The 12,858-nt window shown below is 62.6% G+C and overlaps 1 protein-coding gene across 1 annotated transcript; it reads left to right on the forward strand.

Annotated features, from left to right (window-relative positions):
• The first annotated feature begins 1,958 nt into the window (after nt 1–1,958).
• On the forward strand, nt 1,959–7,184 carry FGF17 (fibroblast growth factor 17). The gene is made up of 5 exons (XM_056119147.1): nt 1,959–1,993; nt 2,089–2,125; nt 4,989–5,166; nt 5,419–5,525; nt 6,891–7,184. The coding sequence occupies exons 1-5, from the start codon at nt 1,959–1,961 to the stop codon at nt 7,182–7,184; spliced, it is 651 nt and encodes a 216-aa protein (XP_055975122.1).
• The last annotated feature ends 5,674 nt before the right edge of the window (nt 7,185–12,858 follow it).

Here is a 12,858-nt window from a genome sequence, read left to right on the forward strand (position 1 = left end):
AGGGCACTCCTCTTACCAAAAAAAAAAAAAATAGTTATTTATTTACTTTGATCTTTGGGTGCCCAGGGGATACTCCTGGCTCAGTGCTCAGGGACCCTGTGGGATGCTGGGGATCGAACCTGGGTCAGGTGCCGGCCAGGCAGTCATCCTAGCTGCTGCTCTATCGCTCCGCCCCACCACCAGCCTCTCCTTCGGTGCCCTCCCCGCCCCTCCAGTCGCTCTGCCGGCACGAGTTTAATCTGACCCGTCGGGACTCTGGGCTCTTTCCTACCATTCCCAGGTTTAATCTGACCCCTCGGGACTCTGGGCTCTTTCCTACCATTCCCAGGGTTCGGACAAACGTGGGGAGTGGACGTGCTCAGAAGGGTGAAGCAACACCAGTAAAAGCAGAGGGGAGGGTGGGCGGCAGAACTGGGGAATGGGGAGCCCCTGGGTCTGATGCCTAATCACCCCCCACCCCAGCCCATGATGAGGCCCCTGGGGGGAACTCCTGTGGCCGCAGCTGCACCAGCTGAGGGACCCCTAAGTCAGGCCAGGCCCCTTCCCAAACGCTGACCTCCTGGGCCGACCACCCCCCCACCCTGCCTCTGCCTCCTGCCCCCCACAGGGCTGCACCTGGGGGTGCAGAGCTGGTCCCAAGTCCAAGCAGTAGGTGCCTGTGGTGTGGGGAGGTGGCAGACAAGACTTTGTGGATTGATGGAGCTCAGGAAGGCCAGAGGTGAGACTTCCGGCCTCACACTCAGCCCTGTTGGTAAACACAGCCATGGCCAGTTGCACCCCCCCTCCCATCCGGGACACAGAGGTGACACACGGGCCCACAGCCAGGCAGTGAGGGGGGTTGGTGAGGATGAGCTCTCCCGGGGGGGGGGGGGGGGGCGGTCCCCGACAGAAGCAGCCAACTCCCAGTCACCCACCTCAGCACCTGAGCTGTCTATCCTTGGGGTGCACAGAGCAGAAACCCCACACAGTCCTCAGGGGACAGAAGGAGCTTAGATTGCAGGAATCTACTCTAGCTATCTACTACCTACATCATTCAGGGCAAACTCCGGACCTGTGAGCCTCAGTTTCTCATCTGCAAAATGGGACAATAATTACTGGCCTGGTGCAGAGAATGAAGAGGCGGAGGGTGGGGGGGAACACTTCATGCCAGGCGGTTGCAGGAGGGATGTGTGAACCATGGCACGGGCTCAGGCCGGTGCTCGGGTGGTGCCACCCTGCAAGAGGAGCTAACGGAGTGAGGCCCAGGATTGGGTCTACCTTGGTCCCTGCGAAGAGCAGCTCTCACTGTCCCCCGACAGCTGGTGGCACCCCCTCCCCACTCCCAGGGAAGCTGCATCACGCACCAGCTCTTCTGTGACCATCTGCAGCTGCTGCCCAGACCTGGTGTCCAGCCACCCCACCTGGGCACTCCAGTCGCACCCACTCTCTGCTGCCGGCCAGGACAGCACTGCTCCTCCTTCCCAGTGGCTGGAAGGGGAACGAAGGGTGGCAGAGCCCAGAGGCACCCCCCAAGCCCTCTTGTCCAGGCTGAACCCACCTCCTGCCCCCTGGAGGGAGGCCCCTCCTTTTAAGGCTGCTTCTGGGAATTCCCACCCCCAGACCCAGATCAGGACCCCGGGGCCCGCCGGAGCCCCAAACCTGAGTCCAGGAGAGGTGGCCGGCAGGGGGAGGAGCCGTCCCCTCGGGTGGGGGGCCTGGGGGTCAGGGGGTTTCTCCTCCCGGGCTCCGTGGCCGGGAATGGACACCTCACACCTCAGTCCCAGACTGCGCCCTCCTCCCCCGCTCCTCCTCCTCCCAGCTCTGCTCTCCTCCTCCTCCGCCCCTCTCTCCTCCTCTCCCCCCTGAAAACCTGGGACTTGAAGAGACCTTGGCTTCTGGGACTCTACCCCTGGGGACTGCCCGCATCTGCTCCTGGCTCGGGGGCAGGGGGGCAGCAGCCCCAAGACATCCGCGCAGTGATGGGAGCCGCCCGCCTGCTGCCCAGCCTCACGCTGTAAGTGCTGCTGGTGGACCCCGACTCCCGGGACCCCTCTTCTGAGCCGCGGGCCGGGGGCCTCTCACCTAGGTCTCTTCCTGTCTCCCTAACAGGTGCGTGCAGCTGCTGACTCTCGGCTGCCAGACGCAGGTAGGTGGTCCCCCCAGTTCTCCCCTCTACCCCCCACTGGGCAGCGGCAGGGCCGTAACTTCTTTGGGGTGGACAGAGGCACTTGTAGCTTCTTCCTGGATGCAAGAAGTTCTGAAACTTGGCGTGTGACTCTTTACGGACTGTGGCAGATTTGGGGGACCGCCGGGGGTTTGTCTCTTAGTGTTCTCACCCTCCTCATCCCGTCTGCGTCTGCTGGGGTCTCCTCTCACAGGGTTGGGGTTCCTGAGTACCTGGGGCTGTCAGGATTGAGGGCTGGAGGCTGGGATGGCTGGGGGAGGCCTGTCCACCTGAGCGGCCAGGTGCTCCCGGGAGCACTCAGCACCCCCTCTGCCCCCAGATGCTCCTGGGGTCCTGCAGGCTCCCAGAGTACCCTGTCCGCCGGGCACCGGGCTCCCTCCCTAGAGGGCAGTGAGGTCAAGCCGAAGGGGTTCGGGACGGGATTCGGGTTTGCCTCTCCACACCCCAAGTCGGCCTCCCCCGGCCGCAGCCCCCCGTGCGAGGCTTGGGCCCTTTTTGTGCTCCTCCATAAAAGTGCAGCTATTAAAATGCACTGGTCCAGAACCGCTCGGTGGCCGCCGCGTTCCCAGGCCAGGGGCCCGCTGCCCTGCAGAGGCAGTGGGGACTTGTTTGGAAGGTAAATGCCTTTTCTCTGGGCGAGCAGGGGCTGCCTTTGAAGCAGTGGGGGGGTGGGAGAGAGAGACAACTCGCCCCCTCCTTCCCCTTTTGCTCTAGCCCCGTTCCAGGCCTTTTGCTTCACACATCCAGGGAGAGCAAGAACGCCCCCAGCCCCGGGAGGGGGGGGCAACCTGTCCTGCAGGGGAGTTCGCACAATGGTGGCTGGCCCGCGTTTATGGCCTGGCTGAGGCCCCATTCAGGACTCCGGGAAGGTGGCAAAGCTGTCCTTTCCCCCTTGAAGTGCCCCCGCGCCCCCCTTGGAAGGGGGGCCAGCAGGCCGGACCACAGCCATGCTTGAGGGGCCCTCTGACAAGCAGCTGTCTGCGGCGGGGGGAATGGGAGGTCCCCCTGCCGCGGGAACATGAAAGGGACAGGCCAGGTCCCGCGGGGAGAGCGATTTGTGGGCTGTGGGCTGTGGGGGGGCGTGGGGCTGCTTTTGTGCAGAGCTGGAAGGGGGACGGCGAGAGGAGGGGGCTGCGGGAGGGCCGCTCTGCTCCTGACCTGAGACAGACAGGGAGGAGAAGGCTGCCCGCCAAGAGGGGCGGAGGGCCTGAACCCGGGCCAGGGGCTAGGGGCTGGGCACCGGCCAGACCCCACTCCCTGGCAGGGTCGCCGGCCCCCACCCCCAGGGCTGGCCTCCTCAGACTTTCTCAGGGTGGATGTGGGTGGGCATGGCTGAGCCCAGCAGACCCCCGGCCTGGGCTGAGATCCGGCGCGGTGACAGGCCGTGCATGAGTTCAGGATGGAAACAGGCTGGGACCACAGGGTCGACCCAGAGCAGGTTAGAGGCCACAGGGACTCGCCTCCCAGCTCCCCCAAGTGTCCGCCCACGCCAGACCAGGCTGGTCAGTGCCTAGCTCTCCCCAGGGGGTTCCAGTTTGGCCGGGGATGAAGGGTGGCCCCGGGCTTGGCAGCAGGCAAGGTTTTGGCACAGCCCAAAGAGAAGACCAGGGTGGCAGCAAGGGGACAGCACCGGCTGCTGGGCATGGGCTTCCAGCTGCACCTCACTGCAGAGGGGCCAGAAGAGCTTTGTGGAGGCAGCAGGCGGTGATGGAGAGTCGCCTGGGAAGGGCCCCAGGCTGGTGTGCTGGATTTGGGGCATTTGAAGGGGGGAAGCATCCAGAAACCCATCTGAGCTTGCAGCCCGAGATGCCTCTCTCTGCGAAGGAGGTTGCTCCCCTAGAGGAGAGAGCTGGGAGCGCAGGAAGAGGGACCCATGGTCTTGCCGCCCAGGGAAAGAGCCCAGGAGATGGGCATGAACGAGCTCAAGGCTCCACTGCTTGTGCTGCGGGGGGGGGGGGGGGGAATTGCTCCTGAGAGCTCTTCAGGAACCTGAGGAGAGGTACCACAACCCCCCCTAAAACGCTCTCCGGCGACGGGACTGGAGCAATAGCACAGCGGGTAGGGCGTCTGCCTTGCATGCGGCCCACCCAGGTTCGATTCCCAGCATCCCATATGGTCCCCTGAGCACTGCCAGGGGTAATTCCTGAGTGCAGAACCAGGAGTAACCCCTGTGCATCGCCAGGTGTGATCCAAAAAAACCAAAAAAAAAAATCGCTCTCTGACGACCTGAGAAAGCCAGCTGCTGCGCATGCGTGGGCATGTGCTTGCATGTGCGTGAGTGTGCGTGCGTGTGTGTGTGTGTGTGTGAGAGCATGTGTGTATGTACAAGCATGCGTGTGCGCACAGGCCCTCTCATCTGCAGGTGCACAAGCGCTGGGGTGGGCGCCTTCCAGGCCAGCAGCAGGTGTGTGGGAGTTGGGGGGGAGATCTTACCCTAGCCGGGAGTGCCAACCACCTGGCATTCTGGCATCCTGGCAGGCAACGAGCTCTGTTCCTAAGAGATGGGTGGGCTTGGAACTCCGATTAGCATCCACCAACATGGGATGCCACGACCTGGAGAGCCTCCCAAACCCCCATGATTCCAGGTCTGCACACGGTGTCACCAAGTACTCCCCAGTCTGCGTAGCCATTGTCCTTTGCTCCTGGGTGGCCTGGCACCAAGGACTTAACCTGGCCCCACAGCAGCGTCCGAGGGCGTTTCGCCGCTACCCTGCAGCCTGCTCTCGCCCCACCGCCCACACCTCTGACCCCTCCCCTGCATGCACGGTGGTGGTGGTGTCGCCCAAAGCAAATTGACACTATTTTTCCCTTGGTAACCGCAAAGGGGGAGAATCACCCGTCTCCTAATTTTAACCAGTATGTGAGGGACCAGGGCGCCATGACCGACCAGCTGAGCAGGCGGCAGATCCGCGAGTACCAGCTCTACAGCCGGACCAGTGGCAAGCACGTGCAGGTCACCGGGCGCCGCATCTCCGCCACCGCTGAGGACGGCAACAAGTTTGGTGAGACCAGCCCTCCCTCCTACGCCCACCCCCCCACCCCCTACTGCCCTAGTCCAAGTCTTCCGGGCAACCCCTGGGTCCTGAGTCAGAGCAGAGCCGACAGAGCCACAGCAGGGAGAAGCCTCTTGGGGGGCTCCCTCTGCCTCCACCCAAGTTCCGAGGCCCGACTGGTTGGGGGAACCCCCTGACAGACTCCTGGGCTGGCAGCCCCGATGGACGGAGCTCTCTCTCCCCACCCCCACCCCACCACAGCCAAGCTCATCGTGGAGACGGACACATTTGGAAGCCGGGTGCGCATCAAGGGGGCCGAGAGCGAGAAATACATCTGCATGAACAAGAGGGGCAAGCTCATCGGAAAGGTGAGGCTGAGGCAGAGTCTAGCCGGGGTGGGGGGAGCAGGCAGGGCCTGGCCCCCACTGCACCCCACTCGCCTCTCCTGGACCCCGCACAGACCAGGAACTACAGCGCCCCCCCCCCCCAGATCTCACTGCTGCCCTCCAGGGCACAGGAGAGCTCATGGGTCCTGGTTCTAGGTGTCAGGGTTCTCCACCCCCCCCCCCCGCCAGCGTCAGCCAGGGAGCACTCCCACACCCGCGTGACATTCTAGGCACTGCGTTGAGGGGAGCATTCGTGTGAGGGTAGGTTTCATGTAAAGGTCAGGTGCTCCCCCAAGGCCACTTTCAGAACCCACCCCCTAGTGTGAGCACTGCTCCTCGGAGCACTGTAGCGTGGTGCCTACTAGTGAGTGAGGCCACTGGTGATGACGAGTAGCACTGTCATGGACCAAGAATTCCATTTCCTGGAGCTGGAGCGAGAATCCAGTGGGGAAGGCCCTGGCCTTGCACACGGCTGAGCCAGGTTCGAAACCCGGCGCCCCATATAGTCTCCCCAACCTACCAGGAGTGATCTCTAAACATCACTGGGTGTGAACCCCCCCCCACACACACACACACAAAACAAAACAAAAATCCCATTTCCTTAGGCATGGTCAATCCTAGTTTGGAAATCTGCTGATTCTCACCAAACCTTTATTTTCATCAAGCTCTGAGTTTTTAAAAAATTTTTTTTGCTTTTTGGGTCACACCGGTGGTACTCAGGGGTTACTCCTGGCTCTGCACTCAGGAATTACTCCTGGCAGTGCTCAGGGGACAATATGGGAGGCTGGTGATCGAACCTGGGTTGGCCACGTGCAAGGCCTTTACATGAAATTTACCCGCTGTGCTATAGCTCCAGCCCTCTGAGCTTCTTGATTGTAAGATTAGTCGAGGTTTTCTGTGGCACCAGCTGGGCCGCTCCTGACCTATGAGTTCCATAAAGTTTTGTCCTTTCTTGTAACGGAAACGGAAACACTGCCTCCTCCCTGCCCCCAACAGCATTCACCTAGACCAAGGAGGTGCTCAGGCCTGAGTACTGGCTAGTGAGTTCTGAACTGCATAATCACCTTTGTCCTTATGCCCCATCTGGGGAAACTGAGGCTCTGTGTGGCCAAACATTGTACCCAAGGCACACAATTTGCGAAGGGCATTCAGGCACTTGAGTCCAGATCTGATTGCTAGCCAAAGCCACCTCTTCCTCCTCCATTTCCCTCTGCAACCAAGGTGCTGGCTGGCAGGCACACTTCCCAGGCTCACAGGCCCTGCTGCACGCTCCTCGGTCCCACCAGTGAGGCCCCTGAGGCAGCTGGTGGGCGAACAAAATCCCCTCCTCTCCTTCCTGCCCGGCAGCCCAGTGGGAAGAGCAAGGACTGCGTGTTCACAGAGATCGTGCTGGAGAACAACTACACGGCCTTCCAGAACGCCAGGCACGAAGGCTGGTTCATGGCCTTCACCAGACAGGGGCGGCCCCGCCAGGCGTCCCGCAGCCGCCAGAACCAGCGGGAGGCCCACTTCATCAAGCGCCTCTACCAGGGCCAGCTGCCCTTCCCCAACCACCAGGACAGGGAGAAGCAGTTCGAGTTTGTGGGCTCAGCCCCGACGCGCCGGACCAAGCGCACCCGGAGGCCACAGCCCCTGACGTAGTCGGGACACGGGCTCCTCACCAGCCTCCCTGTCCCCTTCCCCTCCTAATCCAAAGGCCGGGCCGGGTGGAGGGATGGAGGCGGAGCCTGAGGACCCTCAGAGCCCCCCCGGCCGGAAGCCGCCGGGACAGCCACAGACAAGGGCAGGTTCCTCCACAGGCCACCGGGGACCCCTCGGAATAGGCCCCCTGGGTGTAGGCGGGACTCCAAGACGGGAACTGTAGACCCCTGGACTTAGGCCCCCTGAAACAAGTGGACAGGTCAGCGCGTTGCAAAGTCACCTTGCAGACATTGTCTGGAGGTGTCTCCTTGTGTCCCTCCTCAGTCCCCAACCTCCAGATTCCTCCAAGCAGACGGCAGGCAGGGCAGGCCGGGACCTTTGTTTTGTTTCAGGAAAAAAAAAATGAAGGGAGAAAAAAAAAATTAAAGGCGGGTTGGTCATTCTTCACATTCCACTACCCAGGCCTCGGCCTCCACCCCTCACTCCAGCCCCGGAATAAAACCATTTTCCTGCAAATGGGTTACGTGAAGAGGGTGGAGGGCCCCAGCCTCCCTCGGCCCTTAGCAAATTGGTTTCTGCAAGAGGCAGGAGGCGCGGGGGTCAGGCGGGGAGCTGGGTCTGGGCGTCCCCCCGCACCTCTGCGGGGTGCGGGCCGGCTGGCGGGCAGGCGACCTGCAGGTGCGGGCGGCGGGCCGGGGCCAGGCTGGGCGCGGGGCAGCGGGCGGCCCGCACCTCGGCCCGCACCTCCGCACCTCCGCCCCGCGGGAGGCCGGCGGCCGTGGCGGCGGGCGCCCCTCCCTCGCGGGCTCCGGTTTCCAGGCTCGCTGGGCGCCCGGTGCTCCCTGTGGGGCCCGCGCCGCGCCCGAGCGGCCGGGGACGGGCGTGCGGGCGGGACCCCGGGCCTGGCCGGGCCGCGGCGGGCGGCAGGAGCGAGGCCGGGGGCCCGCGGACCCCTTTTTTTTCCGGTGAGAAGGGCCGCGGGTGGCGAGGAGGGCTGGCCGGGCGGAAGGGGCCGCGGGGATGTGGCTCTCACTCCCGCTGGGCCCGGGGAACCGCGTCCAGGGTGGGCTTGGCGGGCGCCTCCAGGTGTGCGCCGGGGAGCGCGCCCCTCCCCTGCCTTGCGCTCCCGGAGTCAGTATTGGGGGGCGGGCGCCCTGCCTTCGGAGCACACCCACCTAGGAGCAGCCGGCCTTGGGGGAGCCCTCTCTCCTCTCTGACACCGTGTGCGTGTGCGCCCGTGGGGGAAGAGGAGGAAACGGGGTGGCGGGCGCCTGCTCCTAGGTGCCCCCCTCCCGGGGCAGGCGGGGCGCAGTGGGCGCACCTGCTCATTTGCGGGCGGTGCGGGCTGGGGGTCCCGGAGAACGAAGCTCCGCGCTTCTGCGAGGCTGACACCCCAGCTCCGGGCCACGGAGCGGGCCGCAGCCAAGAGGGAGGTCCCCGGCCCCCTCGCCCCCCCGACCGACACCCGCGCTCCCTCCGGCTTGTCATAATTGCTTTTCACCAGTTGCTTTTCCCTCCCCGCCCCCGCCCCCATCACAAAAGGGCCTTAATCCCGGCGCAGGCCGGGGCCGACCCGTAGGGGGTCGTGTTCTGCTGGGGGGTGTGGGAAGGGTGGTCCGCGGTCCACGCTGATAACTAGAGACTTCAATGGGATTTTAAACGCGGAGGCAACGCCCAGCAATTACCTGAGGACAAAGGGTCGGCCCCCAGGTGTGGAGAACTGGACTGGGGGAGCGAGGGGAGGGCCTGGGAAGGAGGTGTGCTGGGAAGGGGAGGCTCTTACAATTCCTCTGATTTCCGCAGGAATTTGAGACTTTCTTTAAACCCCCAGACTGCCTCCCCCCCACAGCGGGCTCTCGGCCCACCCCCACCTCCCGGGCCGGGTTAGAGACGGCTTCAAAGGTGCACAGGCCCTTTGTCTTGCTCTGCTTTCTTCTCGGCCTTTCCCTGGCCCCTCCCTCCCTCCCTCCCTGACCTCCCCAGCACAGACGGGCCTCTGGGGGCTGGCTCCAGAAAGCCCGCTCTGTTTCCTTTCTTGCTTTCTGAGGTGAGACCTGGCAGACGGACAGAGAACGGGAAGGGCGAGAAGGAGAGCGGCTTGGGGGCCCTGCACCTTCCCAGAGAGTGCCAGGCCGGGCCGCGGGCACCCCTGCCTGCTCCTGGCCGGTCCCTGGCTTCACCTGAAACTCCGCCCATGTTTGTCTGCGCCCGGGCCCCGCCCCGGCGAGGTCCAGGTCTTTGCTGCGTCCTCCTCTGGGGAAGTCCGAGTAACTCATTCCCGCAGAACTGGGGGGTGATCTCAGAGATGCTAGAAGGAGGAAACCAAAGGGATAGACCCTGCAAGGCTGGAGTGCGCGTGTGCGCGTGTGCGCGTGTGCACGTGTGTCCGTGCGTGTGAGCGCGTGTGTACGCGTGTGCACGCGTGTGCGCGCGCTTTTGTGCGCGTGTGGGTGCGCGCGTGTGCACGCTTGTGTGTGGTGCGCGTGGGTGCGCGCGCGATTGTGCGCGTGTGTGCGCGCATGTGCACGCTTGTGTGCGTGCGTGTACGTGTGCATGTGTTGACTCCCTGCAGCACCGCCGTGCCCCAGGTGATTCTCAGCGATGAGGGTGGGGGAAAGATTTAGGGTAAACTGATGGCCTCAGTCTGAGGGAGGATTTGGCCAGTGGAGTGGGTGGATGCAGCATGAGTCACACCCCATTCCTGTTGGGGAGCGCCCAGAACGTTGGCTAAGAATAGCCTAAGTATTGATCTCCCCTCTCAGTCCCTTCCTGTTCTGTCCTGGGCAGAGGCTGAGGGGAACACAGACGCCCAGAGGAGAAACGGTTCGCTTTTGAATCCTCTTCTCTTTTCAGCCTGCCCCCTAGAACTCCCACTTAGGCACCTGGCCTCGGCTCTGGGGTACTCAGGCTCTCGGTCCTGTGCCCTGCAGAAACCCCCATTCCAACCTCTGCCTCCACTACCCCCTCCCTGTCCTCCCACGGGCTATCTTTCCTTTCTTCTCTCTTGCTGGCTTTCTCTTCATTTGCAAGGTTTCAGAGCTTTCTCCCCTTCTTCCTCTCGTCCTTCCCACTGTCTCTCTCAGCGATCTCAGCATCACAGTACCCTGTGCAGCCCTTGCTCTCTTCCAAGACCAGGAGGCTGCCCTGGGGTGATCCCTGCCCCAGCCCCAGCCCCACACACTCACCTGCCCCTGCCTCCAGCCCTGCATAGCCATGGCCCACGTCACTTCCCCTTAGCAAGTGTGAAGTCTCCAATCTGTCAGAACAACCTTCTCGCCCTGTCCCTAAGGCTTGGGCAGGGCTGCAGCCTTGGTCCCCAGCACGTGTGGGTTCCGCTGCCTTTCTAGAATAGGGGACCCCGTCCTCATGCACCCTGGCCCTCTGCTCCGACTCCAACTTTGGCACTGTGGCCAGGCCGGCTCTTCCACTGCCTGCGCACCCTGCTGGTGACACACATCACAGCTGGCCCACCACGCGCTTGCTTTATGCAGTGTCCACGCGTCAGAGGCCTCACCTTGTAGGGTTCTGTGGGGAGACACTGAAGGCCCAAAAGGAGGTCACTGGGTCAGCACCCTACACCAGAGCCAGGATCTTGTCTCCACCCTCACCTCAGGTGGACTGGGGCGGGGCAGGGCGGGCCCTAAGCAACACCTCCAAACAGTCACTTCGATTCCCTTGCAGAACTGCTCTAGCCCTTCAGTGACAAAAATGGGGCTGGGATATTCTATCCTCCTCCAAGAGACTCCCTTAATACCTGAAAGCTCCTTTGAAACTCCTCCATCAAGTACTAGCAAGCTCACTTGAAACTTAATGGGGGGGGGATAAATCTATAAAGTGCCGTGCTTCCGGGGTACTGGAGGGAGGGGGACTCTCCCTGTCCCCCCTCTCTGGATCTTCTCTCTCTTCTCTTCTTTTCTCTCTCTCCCTCTCTGCCCTCTCTCCCTCACTTTCCCCCCGCTCCACCCCCCCTCTCCCACACATCTCAGAAAAGTGAAAAGAGATAAGAACTGTTGGAAGTAAGGACCCGGATACACACTGAGCTCTGCTGGAGTGGCCACGCGCAGGCCCCGTGAGCTTGCGTGTACCCCCTTATTTGGGGAAGCAGGAAGGTTGCCGAGTTGGGTATGGGTGACCTCAGACTCAGAGAGGCTAAATCCTCCATGAGGATTGTGGTTCACGAGCAGAGCAGTCGAGCTACTTCCTTGGCACCTCCAGGGCGATGTTCTTCCCTCCCCGGCCAGCACTGTGGGTTCCGCGGTAGAGCGCGCATTTGGGAAGGGCTGGAATGTGCATGCTTAAAAATGAGCAGGACAGAAGGGGAAATCCCAAGTGTGAGAGATTCCAGCAGCAAGTGGTCAGGGGAGGGTGAACCATCCAACACCTGGGCTGAGCTGAACTTTTTAAAAATTATTTATTTATTTATTTTTGTTTTTTGGGTCATACCCGGCAATGCACAGGGGTTACTCCTACCTTTGCACTCAGGAATTCCTCCTGGCGGTGCTCAGGGAACCATATGAGATGCTGGGAATCGAACCCGGGTTGGCCGTGTGCAAGGCAAACGCCCTGCCCGCTGTGCTATTGTGGAGCTGAAATTTTGCTTGGAGAAATGACCAGACATGGCTTTGTCCTCACTGGGCCGCTGGTGTTTTCGCTGTGGTGGGGGAGAGACCATGTGTGGCAAGGGGGTTAGAGGCGGTCAGATCAGATGAAGGCCTTGGGGTCAGGCTTGGGCATAGGGCTGGGCCGGTGGCAGTGCACAGGGACTTGGGGTCTGAAGGGGAGGGCACATGGTTTCCAAACTGATAAGGGTCACTTCCAGACCCTTGTCCTTTTCATTCTCTGGCCTCACTCTCTGCCTCCTTTCCCTTCTCTGGGCCACGCCAGCCTCTCCGGAAGTTAATGTTTAGACACTGCAGGCCAAGGGGGCGCGTCCCTGGTGCCTGCTCCCGCAGGCTGGTGGTGAGGCGGGGCCAGGGGCACTGGCGTGAGACGGAAGGGAGGGCAGAGAAGCCTAGTGCAGGCCCCAGGAAGGGGCAGTGGCGACCCGCAGGACACCTGGCACCGTGACCTTCAAGGAAAAGGAGCAAGAACCAGGTGTCTGTCCTGAGCCCCCCTGCCCGCGAGGGCCGGGAGCCCCAGGCCCCTGTGCTGGACACACGCACCCATCCTCAAGGCCTCAAGGTGCCCCTGGGCCTGCAGGTACACTCGCTCCCGCTTCTCGGGTCAGCTGTCGCCGCCTGGGTGTTGCGGGCTCAGGGGTACCGGGTCCCAGTGTCACCAGCTTCTGCGGGGAAGCCTTCGCCTCTGCTGCATCCCAGCCTGATGGGGAGTCGGCTGAGCCACCAAAGAGGACCTTCCAGGCTGAGGAACGGGGTGGGGGAGGCATCGCAGGAGGCAGGGACGGGAAGCAAGGCAGGGCTTTCCAGAGGGGGAGGTCACTGAGAGGCAAGAAGGGTCTCCTGGCCCTCACACATTCACACACGCACATGTACACACACATATACACATGTGCACACAGGCACATCCACCCAAGGATCTCTCCGAGGAAGGAATGACCTTGACGGCTACCACAGCTCCTGCCGACAGAGGGAGCCCTAACTCCGCGGTCCCCGAGGGCTGGCGGGTGGAGCACTTCTCGGCCCAGGTGGCCCCCCGGGATGGGCAGCCCTGGGGA

This window comes from Sorex fumeus, unplaced genomic scaffold, assembly GCF_029834395.1.
Source record: "Sorex fumeus unplaced genomic scaffold, SorFum_2.1 ptg000039l, whole genome shotgun sequence".
NCBI lineage: Eukaryota > Metazoa > Chordata > Mammalia > Eulipotyphla > Soricidae > Sorex > Sorex fumeus.

Coding starts and splice junctions, on each gene's coding strand:
- FGF17 (XM_056119147.1), top strand. CDS start 1,959: ATGGGAGCCGCCCGCCTGCTGCCCAGCCTCACGCT. Junction 2,126..4,988: donor CTCTCGGCTGCCAGACGCAG/GTAGGTGGTCCC, acceptor GTAACCGCAAAG/GGGGAGAATCACCCGTCTCC. Junction 5,526..6,890: donor GGGGCAAGCTCATCGGAAAG/GTGAGGCTGAGG, acceptor CCTGCCCGGCAG/CCCAGTGGGAAGAGCAAGGA.